This window comes from Ptychodera flava, unplaced genomic scaffold, assembly GCF_041260155.1.
Source record: "Ptychodera flava strain L36383 unplaced genomic scaffold, AS_Pfla_20210202 Scaffold_66__1_contigs__length_654902_pilon, whole genome shotgun sequence".
NCBI lineage: Eukaryota > Metazoa > Hemichordata > Enteropneusta > Ptychoderidae > Ptychodera > Ptychodera flava.
Window position 1 is genome coordinate 537,404 of NW_027248388.1, and position 22,257 is coordinate 559,660.

The 22,257-nt window shown below is 36.8% G+C and overlaps 1 protein-coding gene across 1 annotated transcript; it reads right to left on the reverse strand.

Annotated features, from left to right (window-relative positions):
* Positions 1 to 1,564: 1,564 nt before the first annotated feature.
* LOC139128728 (fibroblast growth factor receptor 2-like) lies at positions 1,565 to 16,431 on the reverse strand. The gene is made up of 12 exons (XM_070694458.1): positions 16,149 to 16,431; positions 15,256 to 15,531; positions 14,883 to 15,149; positions 11,684 to 11,947; positions 11,098 to 11,365; positions 6,894 to 7,165; positions 6,241 to 6,353; positions 4,683 to 4,911; positions 2,886 to 2,996; positions 2,533 to 2,666; positions 1,878 to 1,994; positions 1,565 to 1,729 (listed from the first exon to the last, which is right to left on the reverse strand). Exons 1-12 carry the CDS (start codon positions 16,429 to 16,431, stop codon positions 1,565 to 1,567), a joined length of 2,499 nt encoding a protein of 832 aa, XP_070550559.1.
* Between the last annotated feature and the right edge of the window lie 5,826 nt (positions 16,432 to 22,257).

Sequence of the window (22,257 nt, forward strand, 5' to 3'; positions counted from 1 at the left end):
CGTGACGGCTTTTGGAACCAACAGTTCATCATTAGGAGATACCTGTACAAGAGGAGGTAAGAAATCGCATACTGTGTAAATTAATTGAATGATTTTCGAGACATCGTGATTTTAAAATTGTTGTTGTTTTATCTGACGATGCTATTGCTGATGCTTTTCGATAAGATACATTTACATGTACTTGTTTTTAACCTTTCACCAAATTTCCCTGTATGATATTGAAAGACTAACTTTTTTCTAAAATGTTATGTCAGGCAACTTAAATTGTTTCTTTTAAACATCAAAAATGAAAAATAATGGTCAGATTGCAAAGTTTCTCATTGGAAAAACAAATTATTACCGACTCATAAAATTGAAAATGGCCGCCACCCTGGATTTTCACTTCAGCGGAGAATTACAATTTTGAAAAATAATTCGGTTATTTGTTTTTACGTTGTAGCTCCAAAGCGAGCGCCGACAAGTCACAGACCACAAATTTCTTAAAAGATATGGAAGTCTGAATATCTGCCCTCGAAGCACATTGAAGCAGGTCATAGAAAGCTGTATTGAAAGTATGGGTGTAAATGACACTCACAGATCGCCATTGCAGTACTTGGGCTTACTCATCCGGCCATCTTGCTTCAGATACTCAATCACTTCATTGGCTGACATTCCCGGATACGGGTGTTTCCTTAAAAGTGCGAAAGCAAATATCAATTTATCGGCATAAAATAGTGTGGGACACATGACGTAGTCAACCAGTGCCCTTGCGTATACGTGATTAGACAATTGATTAAAAAAAACTATTACCCTTGTGCTTAAACGAGGCCCTGCAATTATTATGAAAAGGGAAGATATTTTACTCATGTCCCCTGCCCCATTTCTACCGCTGGCTGCGCTGCTCACGAAAAGGGTCAGGTATGGCTAGTGTAAGCATGGCTATCATCGGTCAACAGTATGAAAGCAGTGATTGCGTTGAATTTATTTTTAGCTTGGAGTAATCTTCGAATTTAGATTTACTATGACCATGGAGTAATTTTACCACCATAGTTTCCGGAACCGAGCATCCTATGTCGACATTGAATGAAAAACGAAAACTCATTTATTTTTTAGCCATGGCCGTACATGCAAAAAGAGGATAGAAAGTCCGTCACCATGGTCACCAGGTCACGTCTGAGAAAAAAAAATCATAGACGATAATCGTCATTTCACAACTAAATGCTACCATAGAAAAAAATGTCTGAGACTTAAAATGTAGTCGTGCAACTACCTTCAACGTACGATGTTTCGTCTAATTTCCGAGATTGCCACTATAAAGACGTGTTGATCATATGATTTTGTCAATTGACTGTGCTCATTAAAATGCAGTCAAAATTCTGACTGAAATATTAACCCATACCTGACCCTATTTCTTGAGAAGCGCAGCCAGCCGTAGAAATGGGGCTTTGGACCAGACCAAACAAAAAACCTACTCAGGTCTTGATAGTTCAGGCAATAGACAAAACAAATAATTGAATCGCCTCCAGGGATAGGGCCCTATTTCTTGTCACAGCGAGTGCAATACGTTTAATAATGTTCGCCTTGTTCACAGTCCCTCTATTTCCTTAGTGGAAGGACTGTGTTTTTGTTTCAGCCTACCTAAGGTAACTATCTCCCACACCACCACGCCAAATGACCAAACATCACTCTTTGTTGATATTTCAGACGACCAGAGTGCTTCGGGTGCCATCCACCGTACAGGCAATCGCGTCTGAAAGTAAAACGCACAAATCACACTTCATGGTGAGACTTTTGAAATGTAAATGCAAATTGCAACTGAAAAATTAAGTTGTCATAATACCGTCACAAGAATATCCTAATGTGTGTTATAACTGAGAGCAAAATCAATGCATACGTACCTTCTTGTCATCCCCACTGCCTCTTAAATTGTCCAGATCTCGTCCAAAGTTCGTCACTTTACAAATCTTGTCTGCATTTAACAAGACATTTCTGGCGGCAAGATCACCGTGAATGCACTGTACACATAAATAAATATTTCTGCATGATTGTGCACGATGAGTTGTCGTCATGAAATCACCGTTCAACGTATAAGTCATCGCGATGACAGATGAGAAAATAGCCCAGGACTATGGTTTAAGTACACAAAAACTTATTTGGGAATTCTACAATTCTTGTGTCTTAGGTAAATATCTTTTTCTGAATATTTCTAGGCTGTTGTATTTTGTACAGTGTTTCTTTGACACGTTTTTGACGCCTGAGTCGTAAGATATCTGTTTCTTGTTTGGCTTAATCGTACGTCTGATACCACTGGCGTTGGAATATTGAAATTTCGTTATCTAAATAATATTCGAAGTTATATTCGCTTATGTTACTTTGAGTTTCAGAGATTCTTTAATGAGACATAAGTATGACGTCATTCAAGACGTTCCGACTAAAGCAATGGTTTGGATCAGATCAGATCAGCCTGTCATTTGTTAAAGTTAACAAAAGCATACTCTACCTTCTTCGATGACAGTAATCCATTGCACTTGCAATTTGTCGGGCAAAATTTACGAGATCACTGCTTGTCAGACTAGCTGACCTTGTTCTCGCATTGGCGTAGTTGTCCGTATTAGCTTTGCGAGACTCTCTCAGATATTTCTGCAAGTCCCCAAGTGCCATATACTCAAACAACAGGTACACCGGTTCTTGTTAAAGTACAGGAGAGTACATTGATAATAATAATGAAAGCAGACCATAAACCCAGAACAGGAACTTCGAAAATGTTACTGAGATGTGACAATACGAGTCTTGCGCGAGATAAGGAACTCACAGGTCATCAATTATAGCCTCGCTAAATCTCATTCTTAGTTATTGGACTTATAAATTTCAATATTATGTTTTATAGCGTAAGAAGCTTAACTTACCTGTCTTGGTGCAACATCCAATAAGTGAAAGTACATGCTTGTGCTGACCGATGGTTTTAAGTAACTCTAATTCATCTATCAGCCTCTTCTTGTCATCTTGTGAAGCATTATCTAATCAATATATAATAGTTTCTTTAATAACAGAAAGTTGAAAATTGTATATACATGACACTAGCATATATATATATATATATATATATATATATATATATATATATATATATATATATATATATATATATATATATATATATACACGAAATATAGGGAATATAGGGAAACTTTGGTTGGAGTGAACTGAAATCATAACAGTTTATTATAACACACCAAATGCTAATTTTGTGTCGCGATTCGCCAGAATACGTCACGTGACGAGAAAAGCGATACGGCTAGTCCCAAAAAGTGACGTCAGAGGGTATTTTTTGAAAAGCTATTTCCCTAGGAAAATAGTTTTGACCAAATTGGAAAAGTGCGCGGTCATCTGACCGTAGTGTCGTCTGCAGCTTTCAAACAATGGCGGGTGACTAGAAAATGATGTGCGCCCGGGATGAGCGATGAGCCTCTCTCTAAAATGGACACATTTTCCAGAAACAGCGTAGGAACTTGAACAGCCCATCGACGAAAAATATTCAGGTGCAACCAAGGATGTTGCTAGGTATGCTTAGAATATTTTTGGAAGAAAGTGGTACTACATGTACTCCTGTAGCTTGAACAACTGTGGAAATATCGCCAAGTAATCTTATGGTGGCTTGCTGAGGTGCAAAATATCAAACACATTACAAATTATTACACCTCACTCATTCAGCGTGCACTGCCATTGGTCAAACACGAATCACGTGACATGTAAAAAACATGATTATGCCCTTTGCGAACGTGATGATGCCCTCTGCATGCATTTGATATTACATGGATGACGTCATTTTACTTACTGCGCATCCTTTCTGCGCTTAACAAATTGTCGTTCGCATGTACTTGAAGTCGGCAACTGCGAAATGTCATACTGAGCTGTCACCGGCACAGTTAAACGATATTTTGATGCAAGTAAGCAGCAAACGAACGAAAATGGCAACAAGGAATGCAATTTCTGTGTTCTGCGACTATGCAAGCAACACATGTGGATACGCCACCTAGGAGACCGGCAAACTTTCAGCGGCAACCCTAGACTCGGCACTGACAACATTTTACGCTGAGGTCTGGACTCAGAAAGGCGAACTGTACTCGAAGAAGTCTTTGTGTTTTTGTGTCTTTGCATGTTTGCTTGTTCGGTGTAATAAAGATAATAACACATGAGAGCTAGGGCGATACCACGATTTTTTGCCTGCCCTCGGGCTGGTGGTCATTCCTCGGGCATCATCAATATTTCGATCATGATCACCATCCCTTGTGCAGGCAATAAATCGTGATATTGCCCTCGCTTTCATGTGTTATTATTTAACTATAACATAATACAACATGAGCGTGTGGTGTGTTATAAAACACCTATAACCTGGTGTTTATTCGGGCTATAGCGCCCGTTTATTACCCCTCGTGGCCGTATTACCAGAAAACACACCGCTATATCCCTCGGCCTACGGCCTCAGGGAATAGCAATGTGTTTCTGGTAATGCACGACCCTAGGGGTAATAGACGGGCGCTATAGCCCTCATCACCAGGCAATAGGTGTTTTATTATTTGTGCAATTCTAATTACGATTACTAATACTCTCTCTCTCTCTCTCTCTCTCTCTCTCTCTCTCTCTCTCTCTCTCTCTCCTCTCTCTCTCTCTCTCTCTCCCCATCGATGAATCATTATCATTACCTTTTACTGTCTTTAGTGCAACAATATTGACACCTTCACTGCCAGCAAGTTCCCAAGCTTCAGCTTTGGCTACTCTTCCGAAAGTGCCTTCACCGATGACATCTTTAGGACGCACGTATTCTTTGGGGAACTCAAGAACAATATCACCAGGCTTCGCATATACTATATCAGAGTCAGACTTCGAATTCGACAAAGCGGCATAGGTCTCAAGACTTGTGTAGACAGAAGGCTGTTAAAATAAGGACAACGAATAAGTCCAGAGGAGTTTACATAATATTCTGTCTGTTGCATTGTGTATTACAAAACTTTAGCGTACAAATGTCTGAGTTTCCAGGTATTGAGTGTTTTGCTGTATAAATAAGTTGTCTCTTCAGAATCTATAAATTTGCTTCAAATAATATGAGAAAATGACCCTGATCACAGGGCCGAAAGTAATATTACATCAGCAACTCGCCGAGTATCGTCGTAATTATTCCATGGTATTAACTATTGTAGCTGACGCATTGATCTCCTCTTATAGACTAAATTGTCAGAGTTACATTTTGTACACATTGAATAAAATGATATTAATTTCATGATATATAATTTTTGAGGCGTGATAGTCATTGCTTGTGACGATGTCAATGAAACATGACAGATAATTCAACAAAAGTTAATCAGTGCAATATTGTCGAGAGAATGATAACACAGAAATTTAAATAATAGTAATGATCTGGTGGCAATGATTCTTGCCGTCGTTATTATAGGTTAAATATACACGTATTACAAAATAACGCTCGCCAAAATAAGAACTTAGCTAGATCGACAAATAATGTATTCAACAATACATTCAGTCATTCTATGAATTGCCGACGAAGCAGCAATCAAGTCTTACAGTCATCACTAACAAACTTACGATCGTTTTGTGGGTGTTGGTTGATTGACCTTAACTTAAGATATGATGTGATATATGGTCATTTGATTAATGTATGTAAAGTTTAACGATAAAGATACCACACCTGTTGTATATATTGCAAGTCTAATTTCTTGATAGTGGTCTGTCTCTCCTTCCATCTAATACAAAATATAAAATTATAAGTAAAGCCCAACCAAGGCATATGTAGCACTAATTAGCCTTTGGCTGGGAGGTTTCCCTCTTCACGTTGTTACTGTTTTTGTAAAGAATATGTAATTTTGACCTCATACTATAATAAACTAACTGACTAACTAACTATACTTTGGCTTGTGTTTTACATTGTCGTTTATTGCGGGTGCTAAATGATAAACTAAAATAGCAGAACATTGCATAAAGAAATAGAATGTCCACGAAATGTTTTTGGATATTTGTTGACACAAAAAATCTATATAAATCTTGGGGGTGATTGAAAGTCAAAATAGAGAAGAATAATGATAAATATTGAAAATCGGGACTCAAAAACTTCTCTACAAACGTTTTTGAAATCGGTTGCGAATCTTTATAAACCCATGCTTCCTTTTACGTAGAAAGGATGTGTTAGTGCAGGTTAGGTTTTCTGAGAGGATCAGTAAAAACTTCAGTAATGAATTCTTCCCTTCTTACGCGGTCAGATGTCATTTTCTTTCTTCTTTTTATGACAAACACAGAGGCAACAGCCACAGCAACTACACACACAATGGCGACAACTGTTGATACTACTGGTCCAACAACTGAACCTGTAGAATGTTTAAATAGGAAAATAACGCATTTTACGATATTCAATCACAAAAAAACTACTTAAAAAGATGATTTTGGAAAACAAAATCAAGGAAACATGTGAGGAAAATTTCATAATAATTCTCAACATGTGTCTGACAGGACAAATAGCTTTACAGAAACAGATCATTATTTTTTCTTTCTTTTTAGGTGATTTAAAGAAGGCTGATCCTACTTATTAGGTTTATAGGTAAATAGATGACATACAAACCAACCCGATCAAGAATTTACTTAATAAATTACTGTCAATCTATACTTTGTTGGGGTTACGATTTGTCTTTGCAATGTTGTGCGTCAAGTTGGGTAACAGTTCAAGCATTTTGTATCAGACAAACCACACTTGAATAATCCTGAGTTGAAATTTGTCCCTAAAATTTAGTAACAATAATCTAGGTTTTACCAAGACAATAGTTCAGTTTTGACATCAATATAAGCATACCGATCAAATAAGTATATACAAAGTTGCCAACAACTCACTTACAAACAGCATCAGTACTTACTTTGCCTTTCTTGCTCATTTACGTTAAGTTGAATTTTATGTTCATCCACTCCAAGATAATTTTCTGCCGTGCACAAGTATCCCCCTCCATGGCTGGCATCTACATTAGAAATCAGCAATTTACTGAAATTGTCTCCTGTATCTAATTTCACACCATTCTTCGCCCAAGTAATCTCGGCAATAGGATAGGCATCTACGTTACAATGAAGACTTACAGATGACCCAATGGCAACTTCAATCGTCTCGTCTTTGGGTTGGTTATACTTGGTGTATCTGTAGATATTGAATATACTCTAGATTTTACTAGAGATTTCACATCGATTCTGGTTAACTGTCTTTAGAAGCTCGCCCTGTCTTCCAAAACAATTTCTAGGCATTTCTCTTACGATGATTGTTCACAATACAAACCATTGATTCCGATGTTTACAGTCGGGTGAATGCAAATTAAATATATATATATATATATATATATATATATATATATATATATATATATATATATATATTATATAGATAATATATATATATAATATATATATATATATATATATATATATATATATATCTATATAAGAAACTGTAGGAATTCAGGTGATCCCCAGTGGAGCGTGGAGTGGGGTGAAGATAGAAGAAACTTGGGTTGAAACACACTACCACACCTGGTTGTTAGGTTCCAAACGTATTTATTATACCTCAAACACAACGTTTCGCTCTAAATTTAGAGCTTCTTCAGGTGTTTTCTACAATAAAAAGTACGAACATGAAAATTACAATGGTTGAATTGTGTAGGAAAACGAGCAATGTAGAGTTATAAGTCTGTAAAAATCTGGAAATGTACATAATGACAGGAGAGACTAAAAATTACAATGGTTGAATTGTATAGAAAAACGAGCAATGTGGAGTTACAAGTATCTGAAAATCTGTAAATGTACATAAATGAAAGAAGAGAGACTAACCTCGAGGTTGTGACTACGGTCAAAACTGTCTGGACCTACGCCGAGAGCTGGAAATTGGCGCGCTGAAGTCCAGGGGGGTCCCTTTAAATACTCAAAAGCTGGTATGTGGGGGCGCTGTTAAATGCTATGTAAATTTTGGGCGAATGTTTAGGCCAGCTGGAGACAGTGTGTCAAGTTTTTTGATCCATTGTGATTCTAAATGTTTGCGTAGTTTGTCATCCTGTTTATTGACTTGGATGATGCCAATTATTGAAACATCACTGATACTGTGTTGATCAGAATTAAAATGTATGGCGACCGGGGTATCTTTTTTATGACGCACTGAGGAGAGGTGGTTATTGAAACGAAGTCTGAGAGGTGTTTTAGTTTCCCCTACATATTGTTTATGGCAGCGTTGGCATGTGAGGAGGTATACGACGTTTTTTGCTGTTGCAGCTGATGGCATTTCTGATTGTGTATGTTTTCTTGTTGACTGTGCTTTGGAACTGTGATGTATTAAGGGTATATTTGCAAATGTTGCAACCCCTCGTAGATTGACATTTGGTGAAACCGGGGCTGGATTCTCCGGCGTTGTTAATATTTACGCAAACATTTAGAATCACAATGGATCAAAAAACTTGACACACTGTCTCCAGCTGGCCTAAACATTCGCCCAAAATTTACATAGCATTTAACAGCGCCCCCACATACCAGCTTTTGAGTATTTAAAGGGACCCCCCCCTGGACTTCAGCGCGCCAATTTCCAGCTCTCGGCGTAGGTCCAGACAGTTTTGACCGTAGTCACAACCTCGAGGTTAGTCTCTCTCCTTTCATTTATGTACATTTACAGATTTTCAGATACTTGTAACTCCACATTGCTCGTTTTTCTATAAAATTCAACCATTGTAATTTTTAGTCTCTCCTGTCATTCATGTACATTTCCAGATTTTTACAGACTTATAACTCTACATTGCTCGTTTTCCTACACAATTCAACCATTGTAATTTTCATGTTCGTACTTTTTATTGTAGAAAACACCTGAAAAAGCTCTAAATTTAGAGCGAAACGTTGTGTTTGAGGTATAATAAATACGTTTGGAATCTAACAACCAGGTGTGGTAGTGTGTTTCAACCCAAGTTTCTTATATATATATATATATATATATATATATATATATATATATATATATATATATATATATATATATATATATATATATATATATATAATATATATATATATATATATATATATATATATATATACACAAAATGTATACAATGTGCCCTCCCGATTATCACCATAATGGCTTTATGGCAACCTCTGAACTTGGGCATAGAGAGTACGGTTCTCTATATATATATATATATATATATATATAATATATATATATATATATATATATATATATATATATATATATATATATATATATATATATATATATATATATATATATATATATATATATATATATATATACATACACATATAGATATATATATATATATATATATATATATATATATATATATATATATATATATATATATATATATATATATATATATATATATATATTATATATGAAAATGGTTTGCTTGTCAATGCAGGCAAAGTATAGTGCTCAATGCATTTCTGCAGGGCGGTAATACTGAGAATCTAGGAACTTGTAGTTGTCACTGTACAGGCTGTTTCATGCGCTAAGCAATCATCAGGAGTCATTTATAATTTTCAACGCAACATGTACTTCGTAATAACATGTCGAGCTTAATGCAGAACGCACATCCTGGCATGGGGAGGACTCCTGATGATTGCTTAGCGCATGAAACAGCCTGTAGAGTGACAACTACAAGTTCCTAGATTCTCAGTATATATATATATTATATATATATATATATATATATATATATTATATATATATATATATATATATATATATATATATATATATATATATATATATATATATATATATATATATATGCCTTGTATATACACGCCTTGCATATCGAACGTCGAAAGCTCCAACGGATTTTTTATAATTGTCACACCTTAATCGTTTGACTGAAAGTTAACCAGAACTATTTTCATAGTGAATTTAAAAATAAAAGTCAACTTGCATGTTTTATTTCGTGATTGAGTCATTTATAATTTTCAACGCAACATGTACTTCGTAAATACATGTCGAGCTTAATGCAGAACGCACATCCTGGCATGGGGAGGACAGATCACAGTTGAGTTAATGGTCCAATCAGGTTGCTTTACGTAATTACTTAAGGACCAATCAGAGCAAAGCTGTACTCTTTGTAGCAACTTTCTTATGTTGTCTTGGCTTCAGTTTTCCCGCCTGATTGGTCACTGTAGTTTCTAGACATTCCATTTTGGGGAGTTCAGACTTCAAGTGTTTTGTTTGTCATGTATAAGTTTCACTAAATAAAACCAGAAGTGATTTATATTATTCTTTTAACATTTGTATAGGTTTCCCTATCATCATTAATACCCCTTGCTCACGATATAATAGAATTTCTGTCTCAGTAGGGTTATGTTTTAACATGGTCCTATAATTCATTGATACCACTGTACCAGTCTTGTATTTGCAATGGCAATGTCAGTGAAACTTTCTCTTTATTTTGCCTTTAGTTAATGTCCCCTGAAAATTATCACTGTTAATACCATACGTTTCATTTAACTTTCTTGCGGCAGGTTTACTTACAGTGAACATCATCTGTATACTTGTACTTCTTCCAAAGTCAACACTGTCGTCATGAAATATTGTACTGGCTGCACAATAGAAGCTGCCATTATTCCAGTGTCGGATGATCTGGAGGTCGAATGTGTGATTGTTGAGCCCTTCCATATTTTCGACAGTATCAACTTCGTTTTCTGTTCCATTGGACCAGACCTGGTACAGTGTAATCGAATGCGGATCGGGTATCCCATATGTAACCGTGCATGTGATTGTTGTTTTCGTTCCGTCACGATTGCAGTTTCCAGGCCATCGATATCGACATTTGCCACATCTAGAGAGAGACGTCAATTATAATATTTGAGACAGATATACAAAAAGACAGACAGACAAAGACAAGAGACAGAGATAAGCAGACAGACAGATAAACCAAAAGGGAGACAACTGATACGTAGACTAATATTTTGTCATGATCATGTAAGTCTCCACTTCGAAATGTGTATGAATATCCATTGAGTACACCTTGTAATTGATAAACTTAATGCAGACTCATTACATCAATGGCATAGTATTGGTCATACTTACACTCAACAACCAATTGTGTTGTGTTGTATCCCATGCCTTTCTCGCCGTCATAGAATGTATTCACTGCTGTACAAGTGTACAAACCAGCATCACTACGATCAGCCCGGTCAATGGTGTGAATCAATTCATACGATATTACATCACCATTAAGTGTCCAATCGTGACTATCCGTCGGCGGATTTGAATCTGTCGTACAATCAAGCGTGACAGGTGCTCCCTCCGCGACTCTTATGAGCACTGTCTGTGTAAACACTTCAGGTCTGTCTGTAATCATTAATGTACATGTGGCGGTACTGTTTTAGCAGAATGGAATACATGAAGATTCGTCACTGCTTGCTGTACAATATTTAGCTCCTAAAGTAATGTAAAATATAGTAAATATTTCTCCTTCCGGTTCTTATTAAAGATTAAACGTTTCATAAAATGACGAAACAAAGTCATCTCTTCTTCGGGTGAAGTAACAATAAAGACTCATGTGTTGGGCATTTACAAGACAATTTACTTTAGGGTGATGGAACAATATTTTTTCATGGTTGTTTCTATCATACTACAAATTGTTTGATGTGTGATGGCCTTACTTACATTGAACATCGAGGATTGTGGTGACACTACCATGGCCATGTTCACCATCATAATAGATGTTATAGCCATTACAGACGTATTGCCCTGCGTCAACGCGACTAACTTCAGTTAAAGTAACGCTGGCACTGGATACCATACTTCCATTTTCCAAAAGCCACACGAAATCTACTTTCAACGGGTTTGCATCTTTTAATTCGCAGAGTAAGGTTACACTCTCCTCCTCTTTGCAAACGTATTCTGATTCAACTTCAAGTGTCGGCGGATCTGATGACAAACAAGAGTTTTTTCAATACCATAGAACAAATTTTCGCTTTGAAATCATTTAATTTGTATTGTTATCATTATTATTATGTGTAGATTTGTAATCTCTATGTGGCTTCCATCGTTTTGATGCTTTTGTAAACTTAGATATGCAACTGGCAGAAGTTGATTTATTTTATATATTTTGCATAAGGTAGTATTAATTTAGGATCACGACATCATCCTTCTTTCATTTCACAATCATTGGAATTCTTAAGACAAGTAAAAAAGACAAAACAACGCAATTGTAGCGTAATACATACATTGCACGTCTAAGTAAAATGACTGCGAGTTGGTTACTGTGACGTCATTCCAAAATGTGTTTACTGGCTTCACAGGTAAATTGTCCACTTTTTGGTGTCGTTGTATTTCTGTGCACGTCAATATTCCATCGTCCGATAAATACTCTCTAACGTGTTTCCAAATGACGGTCGGTGTTGGATTAGCTTCGACAGAACACTTTATCGTAAAATCTCTGTCTTCAACGGTAAATATGGTGTCATTTAAACTCTCGATCTCTGGTGAATCTGTGGACGAAAAGGTCAGGGTATATTAGCAGAATAGATAAAACATGGACATCACACCGACTGAGACAGCATAATGTTTAATCAATTAACTTCGCTGATCTTCTCATTTTTATTTACTGTAAATATAATCATGGCTCTTCCTAATGCACAGTATTTATGTTCTACCCTTAATAGTGATAGGGTGAAACTTGATAGAACGCCATGGCGAGACAGTGCAAGCGCGTCGTACTTGGGGTACTCATGTGCACAAAATTTGAGTTGTATTCTGCGACCGGCCCTGCTACAGCTCCTAGAGTGAGAGTAGAGTTCAGCGCAAGCGCTAGCCTAAGTGCTTGCAAGCCTGCAATCTCGACGCGCTGATCTGTAATTATTGCATTTGTTTAAACTGAAACACGCTAATAACGATGTCCAGAACTCGACCTCTCGTCATCGGCAGCTTGGCAGAATGATATATCTCAGTCAAGTTCCCGTTTTTTTGAATTCAGAATTGATTTACGATCATGGTGTCATTGACTCTCATTGGCTTATTGTGTGAGGGTTACTTGTTTACCGGTCAAAAGTTAGTGTCCGTGCCGGAAAGTTCTCGCTCAGAGTCTTTCCACGCATCTCTGGTGGAATGACCAACGCACAATATCCTTTCTTTTTATTAAAGTTACATTAGACATCACTGGAAAGCTCCATTAACTTATGGATACCCTACTTCCCTACTTAATTATAAGAGGATCAATTTCACAGACCTGCCTTTCCTACAATGGCACTACAATGGCACCAGCTGGATAAGATAAGCATAACAATGGAACATTCACACCTGGGGGGGGGGTAAAAGTCTTCTGTTTGTCACCCGAGTGGTCAGGCAAGGACCCGGGTTTCAGGTACCATGCAAGTTAATGCAGTCTTTCCCTAATGATAGTAAGCTTTGTATGAGCTATCGTCTGTGTAATCTTCTATGTGGAAAAGATATTACCAGAGTTAATATATAGCCTGATTGATTTGTTGACAAAATAATAGCTGCTTGCATACAAAATAGTCTCAGTAACCTGTGCTCATATACATTAAGTCATGGCAGAACATTTGGTATTTCCATGCCAGTGCAAATACAGATGTACGCGCGCTCCGGTACAAGTGAACTGTGTTAAATATGTAATAATCAAGAAATTCCTATGTACCAGTTATTACAGACAAAGGTCGACTACAAGCTGCACTACTTCACAAGAGAAACATCCATTGGCACAGACGATCTCAAAGACGACAGATAAAGGTTTCTGTATATTTTCAATTAAGAGATAAAATCATGTTTCTGTAATTTTTGAATTAATGATCTGTATGGCTAACATGTCCAATTTCTTTCCCTCGCAAACACGCTAAGTCCGAATTGTAAATGTATTTTTTCTTTTTAACGTATTCACGAAAATAAATTATTTTGAGTAATTTGACCTACATTACAGTTTACAAGCAGCAAAAAGACAAGGGGCCGAAATATTTACCAGCAATATACGCGCGGCAGGGAGTTCGGTTCAAGCTACGTCATTGTATCTAATCTAACTAGCGGTTCATTGTATTGGAGAACTTACACTGCACGTCAATGAATATCGCTGTATTTCCTGATCCTGTTGACTCGTCCCAGAATGTATTGTTTGCCCTGCACGTGTAATGACCAGTATTCTGTCTCGATATCTGAGTTAAATTCAGCCAAGTGTTATCTGCAAGATCACTTTCCCAATACAATACATCAATCGATGGGTTGGAATGACTGACCATACAATGAACCATTATGCTTTCGTCTTCAATGATTTCTCCGTTAGCGCTTGCATTGCCATGAATAAAGTTGTCAAAATAGGATTATCTGCATTGGAATGTAGAAATAGAATATTTGCAACGCAATCACCATGATGGTACCATATTATTCAAGAGATTCGATATTAATCAGATGGCAGGCTCACTCGCCTGTATTATTAAACACCTTTTTTTCTGACAGAGGACATAAAAAATAATTGTAACATGTTCTAATGAAAAGGTTAACAACTGTTTTATTTTAATAAATGGGCCACATTGGAATTAATATGACGAGGGACGAGGTCCAGGGAAAGATAAGAATCGTCAATAAAATGGAAATACATTTGAAATAGGTAACTGCCAAGACCGACAATGTCTGAGTATCTTGCAAGCACGATCAACTTAGCAGCTATACGGTCACCTCGATTCACCCATCCATACAACCATGAACTCTTTTGTGATAGTCTAAAAGTTCATCTGTTTATTTCAAACGTAGATCTTGATCCTTTTGAAGCGTTTACGTATACACAAATATGTTGATAAGTACACACAAATATGTCGTCATAATGCAATTACATATATTCAGGACTAATACTTACATTGTACATCTAAATGTACAGTCGCATTCGCATAACCTGCTCTACCAGTAAACAAGACGTTTGTTGCATGACACGTGTAGTTACCAACGTCCTCTCTTTTTGTGTCTATGATTTCTAGTATATCGCCAATGGCGATACGGTCATCTTTAGGATCAGTCCAGTACAATTCCACGGCTGGATTTGCATCTGCCCCACAGTATGCCTTGTATGTTTGACCTTCTATCACTGTTCCATTACTGTCATCTTTAATGACAGCTAGAGGTTCATCTGCAGATCCAAACGCACAATCAAGAAAAGTTATGCGCGGGAGAAAAAGGCATATTTGCACATTCTTGACTATGTAAATAAACAATGCCAAGTGCAATATACTTACAATGAACATTCAAATCCACCGTAGCATTTCCGTATCCAGTACTGCCATCATAGTAAGTATTCTCAGCAACACATGTGTAAGTGCCATTTGCTTCTCTGGTGACATCTTTCAGATATAACGTTCCATTATTGTGTTTTGTTTCATCGGGAAAGACCCAATACCATTTATCGACAATATCTGGGTTACCCCTCTCCTGTACCTCACCCTTTGCAAAATAATCTTCACCTTCGACGACAGTACCCTCTGTCTCATTCGTAATATTTACAATGGGTGGGACTAAAACAAAAATTAGTAGGAGGAATAAAATTAACCGTCTATCACTTACAATACATGAATGTTATACAAGGATCGTTATAGAATGATTTTTGCCATGTTCTCTGTATTAATGTAGTTCATCACTTCCTTGCAACTCCGACTGTAGCGAATCTCTTTTTGGTACTGTGCTTAAATGTCAGTATTTGTTCGATATCATAATGGTCAATACTGATGAAATATTGTTAACACTCAACGCTAGCATTTAAACCCGTTGAAAGCTCCTTTATTTCCTTCTGTGGTGCTTACATTGTTCATGAGTATCAGCAGGAATGGTCGGTAAATATTCGGTGTTTCCAGCCTAACGGGCTAGGTTAAGAGCGAGAAAATAAATTTATGATGTCGTATATCCCTGTGTTTATTCACAGATAGATAGATTTAGTTGAATAAATGCCTTGGTACGTTGATAAAGCGTTCGAACAATTGAAAAGTAGTTATAATTATAAAGAATTCTATTACACTTCGGAAGAAGGAAAAATTAAAACATATCAGAAAAAGTATGAAGTGTCTAATAAGCTTTGTTAATTTGCTTAAAACTCAAGACAGCACGAACACAAATATAAACGGAACAGGAAACTTACATTGTATATCCATTGTAATTGGTTGCTCACATGTCAGGCCAGTCTCTTCGGGCTGTGCTAGAGTCTGATGTATTATTCCACAATTGAGAATGGCGCCCTGATCATATCTGTCAAATGATTTTGTTAATGTGTGAACTGCAGTGTCGCTATTTGAGACAACTTTGCCGTTTATAGTCCACACAGACTGGCCAGGGGGAATACCAACGATAGCAGTGCAGTTGAACACTGCTGTTTTGTGTGCTATAATAGTTGTGTCCCGGAAAAACCGAACATAACGGTCCATCATCTGCAGAGAAGCGATATTACAAATATTTTAAAGTTGATCATTGTGTTTCGAGGGAAATAAAAGTTGTCACATTATATCCGCTGTCTTTTGGTATCATAATTAATATCTTCAAATGAAAACGCGAACAGCCATGTCACAAATCTCACGAAAATGTGATGTGGGTTTACATAGCATGAGAGCGCCCTGGCTAAGGGACGAACCAGCAAATCTTATATTTAGGCAGCAGAGGTACTTGAAGGGTTAATGTGATTGCGTAGTTATTTGCTGGTTTATGTCGATTTCTTGATTTGAGGTACCCAATTGTATGCTGAGAGGCGAACACAAACTCCGGGTTTCTCCGATCCCCTGTACATATGTTTGTCAATGAGAAACACTTTTCCAATAGTAGATAATCGTAGATCCACAAAGATGAATCTTTATTTAAGTGATCTTTAGACTAGTTCACTATTTCCGTAATGTTTTTTCATTCATCAATCAATAAATAGTATAATTTAATGATTAAGTAAACATACAGCCGATTCCCTTTTAATGGTAATGATAACTGTCTTTCACATCTGATATCCGACACTTGCAAATTCGTTTCAATTTCATTACGATATATTATTATAGATATTTCTTATATATTCTTCACACAGTGGTAAACATAACGTAGGCGCTTTGGCGTAACGATGAATTGCTACGTCTCCCGAAACCTACAACTTCTCACACTTGTATGTACAGTGTGCTATATTTCAGGCAAAGTATATACTTTTTTGATCACATTTTTATTTCACGAGAGTCGGTAACGTGACATTACAGTAAAAGAAAGTAAATGACACACCCAAAAAAATTGGATGAGGTTTCTCTCCTGTAACGCACCCTCATTGGTTTATGATCATGCATCGTTGGTGGGGCATTTTAGTTGCTTGCGTAGGAGTTGTTTCCCGCCTTGTTCAAGTCTTGTGTCACCTCTCCTGTCATCACACAAGTTGCAACTTCACATATAAAAGTTATAGCAGTGACGGCACGATATGCCCTGACACCCCTTATTATGATAGGAAAGGACGAAGGTGATGTTCAAATACATGTCCCTCGGCCGTGTGAAATCCAAAAACATTCAATAACCGTGCTAAGTTGTTACATTTTTTCTGAACGCGAATCCTTCAAAAGGTTGTTAACGCATTTAAAAAGGTAATGTTTGAAGACATCATGGAATATTGTAATGTGATAAGAGGTTTTATCATATACCTATGCCCTGTATTGTGTCTGTACTGAGTTCAGTGACATGATATATCATGTTGATACATACATAGATCCATAGATCCATACATCCATCCATACATCCATACATAGATAGATAGATACATAGAAACATACATACATACACACATACATAGTACATACATACATACCGGTACATACATTCATAGTACATACATATATACATACATACACACATACATAGTACCGTACATACATACATACATACATACATACATTCAGTGTTGGAAACTGGCCAAAATATTTGCCAGACATCAGGACTGGTAACTTTCAAAACTTGCCTGTCCTGCCAGAAAGTTGCCTGTCCTGAATTTTTGACAAATCTATTCATTCAAAAAACACAAAACCATTATGTACTTCAAACTGTAAACAACTTTATTTTCAACATGAGTATTAATTATGATCTTACAAACAAACTATTCTGAATTCCACTGTTTGAAATGAATTCTAATCCGGACTTGAATACAAAATTTCTACAATAACAAAGCTGATAACACTCTGATTAATTAATTAGTTAATTCAAACACACATTGCCCGTATCGCTCAAACAGTTAAAATGTTTCACGATAGCGGTTTTAACAACGGGAAAAATTTTTTTAAATTTTTCTCCATTTTATGCCACTTTATCGTATAAAACAAAGATGCAATCTGTCATCGAATTTGTACTACAATCAACCAAACTGAAAAGATTGCTGAGCAATACAGAAAATATCATCTGGCAAAGAAAATCAAAAACTGAGAGAGCTGCCATATAAGTAATCAAAGTTGGCGGCATGAATTAAATAAACCAATACTCTCCTCAGACCAAACCGATTTCAAAGGGCGTTTACAGCAAATATAGTTAACGAAACCATGAAACCTGGGAATGGCTAAACACAGAGAAACAAGATTTATTTCTCGAAGCAGCCCTCCACAACATGCTTTTCAAACACCGGAAAGCAGGCACCAATATCGACCCGAAATCTATTACAAAGTCCACGAAAAATTGACACAAAACTAAAAGTTCGGGTAATCGATTTAAATGCCTAAAACAAACTAATCGTTGACAGATTAGTACAACATTTACTGTTAACATAACAAGCACTAGCAACGCTCAAAATATGCCCTAAAACAAAAATCCTTATAAGCGTCCAGAAACTCCGGTCGATGGTGGGTCATGTTAGATATAATATGACACCACACACCGGATCGCTCACTATAGAGTCAGTCAATAGTGGCTAACTCTCTCAATAACGAATCTGGCGTCTCCTCCTGGAGGACGAAGATGACTTCATCACACAACCAAACAGATGGGATACAAAACAAGAGAGCGACTGATGAAGGAACCCCATTTTTGGTTCCGAAACACCGTTAAGACGAATCACTCAATCAACAAACCGGTTTACCGGGGACCCAAATCACATGAATAGGGTCAAGGCACTATCGATTCACCGGTGTCTCGCCATGTATTCCACACAAAATAAATGCAATGATCCTTTTATTCACCATATCGTAATACTAAACAATCTTGGTAGAGCCGATGTGTGGAGTTGCCCTCATTTTCCTTTATATCCTTTATATCTTTTTATCTTTCCTTTATATCTTTATATTTATAGCACTGGCTGATATCGCGCAAATCTCGCTTAGTGTGAGATTTACTGGTATGAGCGACTTCCTGTTTACCCGTGTTTACACGTCTCGCTTGCATTGCATTCCGGCGTCACACAGTTGCACAGTTTCAGTAGCATAAGCGCGTCGAAGTCCGACATATTGGTATACTACATTTCGTTTAAAACAACATCTAGAAGCAGCTGATCGATGAGATTACTGGGTATGCCGTATGGGCTACTATCGAGAGCCCGACACACGGACGTGGAAGTACAATTTTCCTCCCGTCCGACTGAAAAGTTACCCGTCTCGGACGGGAGGACGGGCGTAGTTTCCAACGCTGCATACATACATACATACATACATACATACATACATACATACATACATACATACATACATACATACATACATACATACGGGCAGACATACAGACAGACAGACAGACATACATACATACATACATACATACATACATACATACATACATACATACATACATTCGCAAATTTTGAAGAGAACCGTGTCCCTCTTATGTTTAGTAAGGAGGATAAGGAAAATACAGATTGATTGGTCTATGTTAAATGTCTAAATTGAAACTTACTTATTATACTCAATTGAACATGCTGTGATACTTCATCGAATAAAATCTGGCAGTGGTAAAGGCCGGCTAAGGCGATGTCACTTCGGAAATACAGGTGATACTCTCCCTGTTCGTGATTTCCTTCAACTCTGTATAACGACGAATTGAATGATACTTCACCGAATGTTATCGTCTTATCTGTAGTGTCTTCACTTACATACCACTGCACTATGTTTGATGTGACATCGACAGTACAATTTAACTGTGCGTCGAATCCCCTGACTGCGAGTGTGTCTATGGGATGTTCAATTATTTGGGCGTCTGCAAAACCTGTAGGTTGAACACAATAAGATATTTTATATATCTCAGATAGTCTCACTAATACGTTCAATGTTAGTCTTGAGAATATTGTCATCAATCAAACATAGTTTCTCCGCCTAGGTGGATGTATTCGTAAAACGATTAATACTTAATTACAAGATGATGAACCCTTTTTTCCTTCTCTTCTTGCGAAGTGTAAATATTATCCACCCGCTGACTTAATAGGTAATGTTTTTTTTTATCTTTTGATGATATCATTGTTAAGCGACATATGCAAATGAATATACACAGCTAGATGAAGATGAGTTATTTACTGATTTTGCACTTTATACGGAAGCGCTCAAAGTTCAACCTCGATCGATATGTTATCAGATTATACCGTTGGCATATATGGGTTACTCAATACATGAGCGATTTTATTGAAATATCATTTAAGTTAAAAACGTGAGTTCTCTTTCAAAGTTATTTTTACTGAAATAGATCTAAGTTATGTAAGATTAATCTCCTTACAGAATTCAGTTGTGCTAATATCTTGAATTACTGAAAAACATACTTGTTGTACGGCTACAGTAAAGCCTATGTGCTGACCATGCAACCAGTACGTCAATAACTAAAATAGGTCACATTCAGTTTTGATAGCTGAAAGTGGCTCAAAAGAATCTTTGTTATCAAGGATGAAAACCCCTTCCCAGTGATGAAATCATAACCACTTTGGAGGTGAAAAACATAAGATGACTTCCAATAAATAAAGGAAGCAAAAATAAAAGAAAATATCTAATTTCTTTCAGCATAAGCAAATGGTCACATCAAGATAGCTAAGAGTTAAAATGTCTGCCTTTTCCGATTGAAATTTATATAAAATGTTCTTGAATTTTAAAATAAACAGTTTATAAAATATACAAAAAGTTGACTCACAATCAGTACGCAAGAAAAAAGGGTCAGATAAAAAATAAAACTACATAAAGAGAAAGACAAGAACTAGCAACGGCATCAAAATGAAAAACATGGACTAAAAATATGGTATAGCCAAACAAAAATCACCTGCAATCGTGCTGACACGCCAAATAGAACAAAGAAACTTCAAATAACATGAGCGCTTGTTGGCAGCCACCATGATTTGTTATTTAATATGTCATGGTTCACGTGATCTGTGATTGAGATATTATTTATGGCTATTGGTGTTGTTATCCGTTCGAGTTGTAATGCTTGATGACATATTTCGAGTTTTCTGCTATAATGTTAGTCTTGAAATCTAACTCAATGAATCAAATTAATGTGTCTTGTTTATCATCAATACCATATAAACGATGTCCATTTCACTGACATTAACAGTCGCAAATATAATTGTTTTCAAGCGGGAGATATAATACTCATCATATAAACTGTGTATTGACTGTGCCACATGACTATAGTTACGAGTTTACGATTCGCTTTAACATGCATTTCAATACATCTCTGTTGTCTTTTATAAATCGCTTGATTTATTTTGAATTTACATTTTTTCTCACGTGTGTCACACACGTGAGCGATGTCTGTGTGTTTGTGTGTGTGTGTGTGTATCTGTCTGTATACCCGATATCTCAAGAACTGCTAAAGGGATGTCAACCGAATTTGGTACACAGCTTCAGGATCTAAATTGCAAAGAAGGAAAAAGTTTTGGTGGGCGTGGCTCAATATTAGTGAAGTTATCAAAGTTTTAATTTTCTGTTACATGATTGGTCTATGAGAGAGCTTTCACTAACGCCGCGTATGACAAGTGAAAACGATCGATTGACGAAATCGACTGTTTGAGGGCGCTGTAAAGTGTGATAGTCCAGGTTGGCCATATAGCTGCATAGCTCCGTGCACAGACACTGCACTTGTCGTCACGAACAACTTTCAAACGTGAATCCGCAAGGAAGTTAAAATTATTAAGTTGCTTCATAGAGCGTAAATTGTTAATCTATAGGACCGTCAGAGGAAGTCAGGTAGGAGTTTAACTCTTTTAAGATGAAGTTCTAAACTTCTGCGAGTGATTGGAAACAATATGGCGGATGATTGGCGTGCAGCCGATCGACTCAGCCGGTGTGACG

Coding starts and splice junctions, on each gene's coding strand:
- LOC139128728 (XM_070694458.1), bottom strand. CDS start 16,431: ATGGACCGTTATGTTCGGTTTTTCCGGGACACAACTATTATAGCACAC. Junction 11,948..14,882: donor TGTACATTTAGATGTACAAT/GTAAGTATTAGT, acceptor GTTTGTCATCAG/ATCCGCCGACACTTGAAGTT. Junction 2,997..4,682: donor TGCACTAAAGACAGTAAAAG/GTAATGATAATG, acceptor TATATTGATTAG/ATAATGCTTCACAAGATGAC.